The sequence below is a fragment of the Mustelus asterias genome, chromosome 1 (genome assembly GCF_964213995.1).
Source record: "Mustelus asterias chromosome 1, sMusAst1.hap1.1, whole genome shotgun sequence".
In the NCBI taxonomy this organism is placed as follows: Eukaryota; Metazoa; Chordata; class Chondrichthyes; order Carcharhiniformes; family Triakidae; genus Mustelus; species Mustelus asterias.
In genome coordinates, this window is record NC_135801.1 from 158,751,805 (window position 1) to 158,764,057 (window position 12,253).

Consider the following 12,253-nt stretch of genomic DNA (forward strand, 5'->3'; position numbering starts at 1 on the left):
ATGATACATAATCCAGCAACAAACCATTACAAGATCTCAGCTGGGATTTGTGGCCAGATTCAATTACCCAAATCAATAAGGGCCACAACACCGGAACAGGAGTAAGACACTGAGTGCCACCCTTCAACTGGATCAGGGCTCATCTTCTGATTTGATTTGATTTATTATTGTCACATGTCGCATACAGTGAAAGGTATTGTTTCTTGCGCGCTATACCTTAACTCCGGTGACCCGCACTTATTCCATATCCCTTCATAACCAGGAACTGGGGAAGCTTGCAGAGATTTGAACCTTGCAATGTGCTGTGAGGCACAGAGAACTGTAACCAGCAAATACACTCATTCCAAACTGCAGGGCTGAAGTGGGTTAAAAGTCTGAAATAAAAAGGGGATGAAAGTGAAAGACGTTGTGGACAACTCGGTAACAGAGGAAAGAAGCTGATGATGAACAGGGCTGAGTTAATGTTGAATGATGGGGAAAATGTGGATCAGGACTGGAGGTGGGGGGGGGGGGGGGGGTTTGAGTGGGTACAGGGACTTTCCGAGCCAGCCCCGGGCTCTCAGCTAGAGAGCTGAATTCTCCCAGCCTCTGCACGGTACACACATCATGGATATGTAACAAAAGCAGACACACATTCCTTTCTCCTTCCCTGTCTGAGTTTAACTGAGTTTAAAGACAGGCAGCTTGAGCAATGGCCACGTCTCAGCAATGTCTCAGCACCGCCCACATTCACACTCGCCACCATCCTTTCAACCCTTTCCAAAAGGAGTCATCGCCTCTCTGTTTCATTGCCCCGGAAATCCAGCCTCCCCCAAGCCCACCTACAGCAGAGGCAGCTCCTTATTTCCCCCCACCCCCTGCACAGCCCCAGGCGCGACTCTTCAGCCCAGCTTAGCTCCAGGAGCAGTCTGAACTTCTCTCACTCCACAACACAGCTCTCCTCTTCGCAAATTCAAGATCAAAGGTTTTACTTTTATAAAAAACAAAAAGTAACCAAAGACCATGGATGCCCTCAAGAAGAAGATGCAAATGCTGAAATTGGAAAAGGAAAATGCCATGGACAAAGCCGATCAGGCAGAAGTTGATAAGAAGGCGGCTGAGGACAGGTGTATGCAGGTAGGGACGGGGTGAACCCCAGGAGTTTAATGGATATTTCTAAAGACACGATTGTGGGGGTGAAGTCACCCCCCCTCAGTCCTCTTCTTAAATCGGGGACAGTGTTTTTGTTAAGTGATTAACATGAAGATGATTGTTTTCTCTGAAATAGCTCTCATGTTGAGTACTTTGTTGATTACAGCCAGCACCCACTCCCCTCTCCCCTGAAAGTGTAAAATATTCACTGTGGGAAATGAATATGAAATGGATTTGAAGCTTTTGACATGAAGAGTCAGTAAAACACACTCTAATTTCAGTGTGTATCACCTCCCAGTTGTGAAACCGTGTACAGGCACCACTCTACCTTTAACTCCTGGCCAGACTAATAGGTTGACTGTGCCTTTCTCAAATATTTTGACATGGTTATTTTTTTGGGGGGAAAGGGTGAGGCTTTGGCTGTCGCCCCTAAATGAAAGTCGAATGTTACGCAAGAAGAGTAGGGGCGGCACGGTAGCACAGTGGTTAGCACTGCTGTCTCACAGCTCCAGGGACTGGATTCAATTCCCTACTTGGGTCGCTGTCTGTGTGGAGTTTGCACATTCTCCCCGTGTCGGCGTGGGTTCCCTCCGGGTAGTCCGGTTTCCTCCCACAGTCCGAAAGATGTGCGAGTTAGGTGCATTGGACATGTTAAATTAACCCTTAGCGTCCCGGGATGTGATAGGTTAGCGGGGTTAGCAGGGTAACTAAGCAGGGATAGGGGCTTGGGTGGGATTGTTGTCGGTTCAGACTCGATGGACCGAATGGCCTCCTTCTGCACTGTAGGGTTTCTATGATTTCTAAGGTATGTCAGGAGAGAGGGTGAAAGGGGAAATGCTGAAGGAATTTTTCAGGGTCTTTCACAAGTTGAAGAATAAAGCACATATTTGGAACTCACAAATCCTGGATGAGCGGTGACATGTGAACGCATAACGCTGTAAATCTGACTACTGGCAAGTCACCTTGGCGTTGTTTTCCACATTGAACTGTTTTTAGAGGATTCTCTCACTCCCCTCCCCCCTCAACTTTCTGACAAATGTGCGAAATATGTATGGTTCAGGCAGCTAGTTCAGGATAAAAGTTTGTTTGTGACTGGTATTTTCTTCCCAGTTTCCCCGCCTTTCCCTTTTTCTCCTGAAATGTAACGATCCTTGCCAGGGTAGAGCTTTCTGATGCCTCACTGAGGTGACTACATTTCGTAGGGACACAGGAATTAGGAGCAGAAGGAGGCAAATTCAGCCCTTGGAGCCTGCTCCGCCATTCAATCAGATCATGGCCGACCTCTCCCTGGTCTCAAATCCACCTTCCCACCTGTTCCCAATATCCCCTTATACTTTTTTTATTAAGTTGTTCCGGTATGAATCCAGACAAAATGGCAGCAGGTTATCCTACTGCAGGAGGCATCACAACCAAGCTGGACATTGTCCCCATCCACACACACACATCCAGCTTCCAATAGAAAACAACCCTGGAGGATTTTCCTTTCCTTAGCTCAGGAACCCTGAGACCATGTATATGACAGCTGGTTTAATATCAAAATAAATTAACTGACAAATATCTGGAACTTGGTGATGAAATATTTCAAAAGGACAATAGTGGAAGAATGTCACATTTATTAAGCTCATGTTATAAAAATAATGACGTGCATTTTTATAGCGACCACTGGACATCCCAAAGCACATTACAGCCAATGAAATACTTTCTGAAGTGTTGACGCATTTGTAAAGCAGGAAATGTGGCAACTAACTAGGGCTGCATGGTGGCACAGTGGTCAGCACTGCTGCTTCACAGCGCTAGGGATCTGGATTCAATACCCACCTTGAATCACTGTCTGCACGTTCTCCCCTTGTCCGCCTGCGTTTCCTCCGGGCACTCAGGTTTCCTCCCACAGTCCAAAGATGTACGGGTCAGGTCGATTGGCCTTGATAAATTGGCCTTTAGTGTCCAAAGATGCGTAGGTATGATGGATAAGGTGGGGTGGTAGGCCTGGTTAAAATGCTCTGTCAGAGAGCTGGTGCAGACTTGATGGGCTGAATGGCCTCCTTCTGCACTGTGGGGGTTCTATGGGTGAATGAAAGATAATTTGCACTTAGCAAACTCTCACAGTGATCAGATAGCCTATTTGTTGTGACATTGTCTGCGGGATAAATATTGTAAGAGTTTTAACAACACCAGGTTAAAGTCCAACAGGTTTATTTGGTAGCAAATGCCATTAGCTTTCGGAGCCTTGTTCCTTCGTCAGATGGAGTGGATACCCACTCCATCTGACGAAGGAGCAGGGCTCCGAAAGCTAATGGCATTTGCTACCAAATAAACCTGTTGGACTTTAACCTGGTGTTGTTAAAACTCTTACTGTGTTTACCCCAGTCCAATGCCGGCATCTCCACATCATGGATAAATATTGGCCAGGAGACCGGTGATAATTCCCCTGTTCTTCTTTGAAATCCTGCTTTGGGATCTTCTACATCCACCCAACCAGGCAGATGGGGACCGCACTTTAACATCTGATCTGAAAATGGCACCTCTGACAGTGCAGCACTCTTTCAGCATGGCACTGGAGCATTGGTCTTGATTTTTGTGTCTCAACCTGTGTCATTCTCCCCGTGTCTGCTTGGGTTTCCTCCAGGTACTCCGGTTTCCTCCCACTGTCCAAAAATATGTGGGTTAGGTTGATTGACCATGGCAAATTGACCCTAGTATCAGGGAGATTAGCAGGGTAAATATGTGGAGTTATGGGAATAGGGCCTGGATGGGATTGTGGTTGGTGCAGACTAGATGGGCCAAATGGCCTCCTTCTGCACTGTAGGGATGCTATGAAACCCCTGGCCTGGGAGGATTTAAATGTGTTAGCAACTGAGCCACCATTTTAAGTATTAAACTTTCAGTAGCAGCAAAATGGACGCACAGAAATGAACGATTGGTCAGGTACATTTTTGTGCTGGAATGTCATATAGCTTTAAATTTATCAATATAATCTTTGTTGATTCTTTAGCTGGAAGAAGAGATCACCAGTTTGCAGAAGAAGCAAAAAACAACCGAAGACGAGCTTGACAAGTGCTCCGAAACCTTGCGAAACACTCAAGGAAAGCTGGAGCTAGCAGAGAAGAAAGCAACTGATGTGAGTCATTTTGATAGCACGAATAACGTTAAATTAACTCCTCCACCACAGAATCAATGAACAGTTGGGCAAGTCCATCGCCTCATATTAAAATGCTATTGCCCAAATATGGTGCAGCCCTGTCTCCAAAGACACAGACATCACCTTGTGAGGTAGTATCACGCCCTCTCTTTGAAGGAGCAGTTCTCACTGCTGTGAATTAAACATGGCTGCCACTGCCAGATGCTGAGACTGCCATTTTGTTCTCGGTCACTGGGGCCACTGTTTTGTTCAGGCAGGCTGAGTTCATGCTGTTTGAGGAACTCTGCGTGTGTTCTGTTGCAATACTAAACCCATTCACAAGTGTAAACATGTCAAATTTGGAACACAAGCGACCACATTATATTGCTAAATGATTTCTATTGGAAATTTCACATTGAGATTTAATTTATTTCCATTAACCTTTTCCACCTCTCCCTTATGAATTGACCATTATTAATGGAAAGAACTAAAAGCAGGTTACTGTGATTAGTGACTAAACAGTACAGCAGCAATTCCCTTACATTGCATTGGGTACCTACTACCTGCCAACTTTCAGATCAGTCAAGGGCCTGCCTACCTTGGTAGGTGGGTGCAAAAGATCCCAGGGTAGGGAAGAAGAGCAGTTCTCCCTGAAAGCCTGGCCAATATTTATCTCTCGGTCAATCACAGAATCATAGAATCCCTACAGTGCAGAAAAAGGCTATTCGGCCCGTCATGTCTGCACTGACTCTCTGACAGAGTGAATTACCTACGCCCCCTCCCCTGCCCTATTCCCGTAGCCCCATGTATTTGCCTCGCTACATCTTGGGATACTAAGAGGTAATTTATCACGGCTAATCCACCTAACCCGCGCAACTTTGTGACTGTGGGAGGAAACCAGAGCAACCGGAGGAAACCCACGCAGACATGGGGAGATTGTGCAAACTCCATGCAGACAGTTACCCAAGGCTGAAATCGAACCCGGGTCCCTGGCACTATGAGGCAGCAGTGCTAACCACTTTGCCACTTTGGGGTGGCAAGGTGGCACGGTGGTTAGCACTGCTGCCTCACAGTGCCAGGGACCCGGGTTCAATTCCCAACTTGGGTCATTGTCCGTGTGGAGTTTGCACGTTCCCCCCGTATCTGCGTGGGTTTCCTCCGGGTGCTCCGAGAGTTTCCTCCCACAGTCCAAAGATGTGCAGCTTAGGTGCATTGGCCATGCTAAATTCTCTCTCAGTGTACCTGAACAGGTGCCGGAGTGTGGTGACTAGGGGATTTTCACAGTAACTTCATTGCAGTGTGAATGTGAGCCTACTTGTGACTAATAAATAAACTTTTAAAACCATCCCACCCATCACAACTGTAAACAGATTACCTGTCCAATTATCACTTTTTTCGAATAGAAACTTGTTGAGCACTCATTGGCTGCAACATTTGTTACATTACAACAGAGATTGCATTTCAAGAATACTTTGATGTCCAGAGGTTGTGAGAGGTGGAATATAAACACAAGTTTATTTTCTGATGTGTGTTAAATGAGGTTTGAGCCACTAGAGGACGCTGCTGGCTAAGTCAAGACTAACAAGTTTGGCATTGACTGTTTTCTATGTACCATGGGGATAGTGGAAGTGTGGCTGGACAAGAGTGTAGAACGTTATGCTTTCCAACATGGTATTTTAAATGGAATAGCAGGAAACAGATTTTATGGCAACTCGAGCGAGTTTCTGTCACGCTTCATTGTAGTATTGTAGGAAGCTAAAGATGGAGAAGTCAGAGGGGGAATGGAGTAGAATTAAAATGACAGGCGACTGGAAGCTGGGGGTTATATTTGATTTGATTTGATTTATTATTGTCACATATATTAACACACTGTGAAAAGTATTGTTTCTTGCGCACTATACAGACAAAGCATACCGTTCATAGAGAAGGAAACAAGAGAGTGCAGAATGTAGTGTTACAGTCATAGCTAGGGTGTAGAGAAAGATCAACTTAATGCAAGATAAGTCCACTCAAAAGTCTGACAGTAGCAGGGAAGAAGCTGTTCTTGAGTCGGTTGGTACGTGACCCCAGACTTTTGTATCTTCTTTCCGATGGAAGATGGTGGAAGAGAGAATGTCCGGGGTGTGTGGGGTCCTTAATTATGCTGGCTGCTTTGCCGATAATATACAACTCACGTTGTTTTGTTTCTTAAAGACTTGATTAGTTGTAAGTATTCGCATTCCAACCATTATTCATGTAAATTGAGTTTGTGTCTTTATATGCCCTGTTTGTGAACAGAATTCCCACTCACCTGAAGAAGGGGCTTGGAGCTCCGAAAGCTTGTGTGGCTTTTGCTACCAAATAAACCTGTTGGACTTTAACCTGGTGTTGTTAAACTTCTTACTGTGCTTTGCCGAGGCAGCGGGTAGAGTCAATGGATGGGATATTTCCAAACTGAATGGAGGTGTTCGGCAAAGTGGTAACCCAGTCAGCATTTGGTCCCCCTTATCTAGAGCTGTGACTACAGTACCGTATAATAAATGGAAAGAATTGCAGGTTAATCACAGTTTTACCTGGGAGGAGTGTTTTGGGCCTTAGACAATGGGAAGGGAGGAAGTAAAGGAGCAGGTGTTAAATCTCCTGTGTTTGGAAAGGTGACTCGAACAGGGGAGTGAATGTTGGAGGTTGCAAAGAGTCAGGTTATTCAAAATGTTCATCAGCTTATAAATTTAAAATAACCTTTCAAATCACCTCTACTGTCACTTACATTATATTGAAATTGGTATGATTGCAAACACTTGCTGTCAACTTTTTTCATTGTAAATCCCAATATTCACAATTACAATGGAAACAGCCCTGGTAAATTGTTCATAGTATAATTCATCCTCATGCCTGTTGTGGTGTGTCATAAACTGTACTATATTGCAGAGGCAATGCAACCAACAGTAACTTTCTGTTTTCCAAACTCTGTATGTTTTTCCATTTAGCTATAAGTAATAAAATAAAGTCGAATATGAAGCAGAACAAAGGCAGAATGTAGGATGTTGAATTTGTATTTGAATTACTTCTGTATGTATTGCCCCGTTTATACCCTCCCTTTTAAGTCTAAGTGACTGTACATGGCATAGATTCCCTACCAGTAAGCAGATATTACAGCATGCAGACAGGACGTTTTCCTAACTGGTCCATCCGCACACACCTCCTCCCACCATTCTTCATACAACATCCTATCACCATAACTTTCTCCTGCATGACTGATAGACCAATAACTGATTAAAAATCTTATGTCTGCATAGATTTCCTGTCTAAAAAACTTAATTCCTGCTGTCATTCTTTTTGTTAGATATTTGTGCCAACATTGTTAGCATCATAAATTCCTGCGTCAACACTTATAATAAATGCAGACTTCATCCTGCAATTGAAACATTTGAGGGCTGAGGGATTTCCTCCTACATATTTCTCAGAACATTGAACATTTCTCTTCTGAAAATTTTTGATTCTGCATTATTTGCAAAATTTCTATCGCAAAATAACTCCCCATATTTCAAAATAACTTCATTTCTTTAGAAAATGCTTAAGTTCCTGAGGAAGTAAGGCCACTTTTTGTCTTCACCCTTGGACTATCCTGAATCCCTAGAATACCAGCAGTACAAAAGGAGGCCATTTGGCCCACCCAGTCTGCACCAGCCACAATTCCATCCAGGCCCTATCCCCGTAACCCCACGTGTTTGCCCTGCTAATCCCCCTGACACAAAGGGACAATTTATCATGGCCAATCAACCTAACCTGCACACCTTTGGAGTGTGGGAGGGAAGTGGAGCACCCGGAGGAAACCCGCGTACCAAAGGAAGTATTTTTTCCCTATCAACTCTGTCAAAATTTTTAAACATCTTCAACATCTCAGTCAGATCACCCTTTATCCTTCTATAATCAAGTCTATTCTATGCAACCAGTCCTCATCATTTAACTCTTTTAGCCTTGGTATCATTCTGCTGAATCTAAACTGTGCACCACCTCCTCACAGCCCCCAATCCCTCACCAGGCCAATGTATCCTCACTGAAGCACAGCCTCCAGCAATGAATACTCCAGATGGGATTTAACCGGAGCTCTATCCAGCTGTAGGATTTGGAAGATGGTCAGAAGGGGAAGAGGCAGTGAGAATTATTATAAAATAGGGATCGAAAGATAGCCTCTAGGGGTTTCTTTCACCACTACTCTCACCATAAGGGTGGAATTGTCCCAGAAATTGTCCGTGTCCAATGTTGGATGGGGAATGTGTCACCGGATCCACCGAAGCCAGTGATGGTTTTTTCCACCATTTTATTTATTCGTGGGACATGGGCGTCGCTGGCTGGCCAGCATTTGATGCCTATTTCTAGTTGCCCGAGGGCAGTTGAGCATCAACCACATTGCTGTGGCTCTGGTGTCACATGTAGGCCAGACCAGGTGAGGACGGCAGATTTCCTTCCCTAAAGGACATTGGTGAACCAGATGGATTTTTCCGACAATGGTTTCATGGTCATCAGTAAATTCTTAATTCGATTTTTAAAATTGAATTCAAATTCCACCATCTGCCATGGCGGGATTCGAACCTGGGTCCCCAGAACATCAGCTGGGTTTCTGGATTAATAGTCTAGCGATAACACCACTAGGCCATCGCTTCCCCATTATGCAGTGCTTTGTGCAAAAAATGATCAGGTACATATGAGCTTAACGTCAGATCTCTGATTTGCCTGCCCCTGCCTTGACCTTAGAGCTTCAATAATCCAGCCCATATATTTGAAGGGGTGCATTTCAAATGATAGGAATCTTCTGAAGAGATCTGGTCACCAAATTGATGCCAAGTCTTCAGTTTGATTGATGCCTGACCAAAACTCCATTGACATCTGCCCTGCACCATGTGCCTGAGCAATGACAGCTTTGGCCACTCAGTTACATCCTGTGCTCTCAGCACAAGTATTGACCTTAGCCTAACCTACACTCCCAGGCTGAGTGATTTGTTCGGACCATGAGGGTTAATGTTCCATGTCTATATAACTTGAATGCTGGGTGATCCGCGCACCACCCTTAGTGAATGATCCGTGCCCACTTGTCACCAGAGGATCTTCAAACTCATCCAGTTGCCCAATACTTCTGCAGCCCCATAACGCTCAGTTAATTTTAAAGTCTGGGCGGGACGGTAGCGCAGTGGGTTAGCACTGCTGCCTCATAGCAACAGGAACCCCGGTTCGATTCCAGGCTTGGGTCACTGTCCTTGCGGAGTCTGCGCGTTCTCCTGTATCTACGTGGGTTTCCTCCGAGTGCTCCGGTTTCCTCCCACAGTCTGAAAGACGTGCTGGTTAGGTGCATTGGCCATGCTAAATTCTCCCTCCGTGTACCTGAACAGGCACCGGAGTGTGGTGACTAGGGGATTTTCACAGTAACTTCATTGCAGTGTTAATGTAAGCCTACTTGTGACACTAATAAATAAACTTAAAGTCTGGGTATGAGGGGTTAACACTGCAGAAGCAAACCACGCAGTCAGGAATTAGTGTTGCCTGAGTGGGCATAATTGCTTCAGAAGCCAGACCCAAGCATGGCAATGGAGCTGACATTAAATTGTCTCAGATGTAGAAGAATGCTCAATCTTGAAATACTTTGCCAATTGCATGCATCAAAGATTCCAGCGTGTGGGCACTATAATGAGATGCATATTTATTAGAATGATGTTCCTGATGTTGGACAGCGGGAAACCCGGCCCGCCATTGACGGGGGCAAGGGGACCATTGCGTCCTGCGTTTATGCCACTGGGCAATGTGCCTAGGGCCGCCCTATGATACTTTCCTGTTGCGTCTCCAAACATGCCCGCCACAAATGGGAATGGTAAATCTGCCTATTGTGCACTGGCGGCTGTTAGTGACTCCGTTTTCACCACACGAGGAAAAAGAACGGAGAGAAACATGAAGGTGACTGAAATAGAAGCAAAAAGTTGAAGTTAAAGAGAGAGAAACAGAAGAGTAATAGAGAGATTGAAGCATAAGAGGGGAGTCAGTACCAATAGCATGAAATTAGTATGCGCAGGTGAGAGATCATTGATTTAAATATGTGCAACATCGTGGGAGATTCATTACTGTGTTTGAAATGTATTATTCACTGAATTAATTGTGACTCTGATCCTAACTGCCTGGTTTACTTTCACGGGTTTTCCTTAGGTATACCAGTTAATCTGCGTTATGAATATTTTATTCAGGAAGGAAAGTGATTAGTTAGGTATAGTAGGTAAATGTGTGGAGTGTCGACAATAAAGAACAAGAGGGTTTCCACTTCTCTTTAAATCACCAACAGGGGGCAGCACAGTGCTTAGCACTGCTGCCTCACAGCACCAGGGACCCGGGTTTGATTCCTCGCTTGGGTCACTGTCTGTGTGGAGTTTGTACGTTCTCCCCGTATCTGTGTGGGTTTCCTCCCACAATCTGAAAGATGTGCTGGTTAGGTTGCATTGACCCAACAGGCTTCTAGAGGAATTTCACAATAACTTTGCTGCAGTGTTAATGTAAGCCTTATTTGCGACTAATAAATAATAAACTTTATGTCCGGGTTAGATCAATCTAGTCTGTGCATTATACTCACAAGCTTTGTGTGGCTTTTGCTACCAAATAAACCTGTTGGACTTTAACCTGGTGTTGTTAAACTTCTTACTGTGTTTACCCCAGTCCAACGCCGGCATCTCCACATCATTATTCTCATGTCATCGTTCTGCCTACATTCACTTTTTTTCTAATAGTCAGTGCTGCTTTGAAATGAATGGACTCTTTCTGTGCACTCAGCCACCTTATGTCATTGCTTAGATTTTCCTGACCTCACCATATTGGATTGGCTAAACACACTATTGAGACTTCTTCAATCCTTAATGCCACCATTAACACTCCCTTTGTCTTGTGTCCATGACACCTTTGTCAATGTCTCCTTAGCTCTGACCTATTCCTTACCTTCTATTCCGTCTCACCTCCTCCAAGCCCCTCTCCAACTACATCATTCATCATATTTCAGTCCCTCTTCTGTTCTGTAGAAGAGTCATACAGACTCGAAACGTTAACTCTGTTTCTCTTGCCATAGATGCTGCCACACCTGCTGAGTTTGTCCAGCATTTTCTGTTTTTATATTAGAGAAAATCAGAGTTGGGAGGGATGCCCATGTGGAAGGGCAGCTGCCTGATTTTCTGCTAATTAATTTGATGGATAAAATGTCCAAGATGTCCAAAGATGTGCGGGTTAGTAACATTCGTGGCACACAAATGCCAGGTAATGACCATCACCAATAAGAGACACTCTAACCACCACACCTTGACATTCAGCGGTGTAACCACCACTGAATCACCCACTATCAACATCTTTGGGGTTGCCATCGACCAGAAACTCAACTGGACTCACCACATAAACACAGTGGCTACAAGAGCAGGTCAGAGGCTAAAAATACTGCGGCGAATAACTCACCTCCTGACTCTCCAGAGCCTATCCACCATCTAAAAGGCACTAGTCAGGAGTGTGATGGAATGCTCCCCACTTGCCTGGATTGGTACAGCTCCAACAACACTCAAGAAGCTTGACACCATCCAGGACAAAGCAGCCCGCTTGATTGGCACCACATCTACAAATATTCAATCCCTCCACCACCGACGCTCAGTAGCAGCAGTGTGCACTGTCTACACGATGCACTGCAGCAATTCACCAAAGATTCTTAGACAGCACCTTCCAAATCCACGGCCACTTCCACCTAGAAGGACAGGGGCAGCAGATGCATGGGAACACCACCGCCTGCAAGTTCCCCTCCAAGACATTCACCATCCTGACTTATACATCGCCGTTCCTTCACAGCCACTGGGTCAAAATCCTGGAATTCCCTCCCTAACGGCATTGTGGGTCAACCCACAGAGCATGGACTGCAGCGATTCAAGAAGGCAGCTCACCATCACCTTCTCAAGGGCAACTAGGGATGGGCAATAAATGCTGGCCAGCCAGCAATGCCCATGTCCCACAAACAAATTT

The 12,253-nt window shown here is 45.1% G+C and overlaps 1 protein-coding gene across 4 annotated transcripts in view; it reads left to right on the top strand.

Moving 5' to 3' along the window:
- Positions 1-745: 745 nt before the first annotated feature.
- LOC144499645 (uncharacterized) overlaps positions 746-12,253 on the top strand; it is a 115,652-nt gene continuing 104,144 nt past the window's right edge. Inside the window, exons 1-2 of one of the 4 annotated variants that reach the window (XM_078221864.1) lie at positions 746-1,116; positions 4,124-4,249. In XM_078221864.1, coding sequence (XP_078077990.1) covers positions 1,003-1,116; positions 4,124-4,249 — 240 coding nt within the window. In that variant the 5' untranslated portion in view covers positions 746-1,002. The remainder of the gene's footprint in view (positions 1,117-4,123; positions 4,250-12,253) is intronic. The other 3 variants (XM_078221909.1, XM_078221899.1, XM_078221874.1) reach the window with 3 other exon arrangements.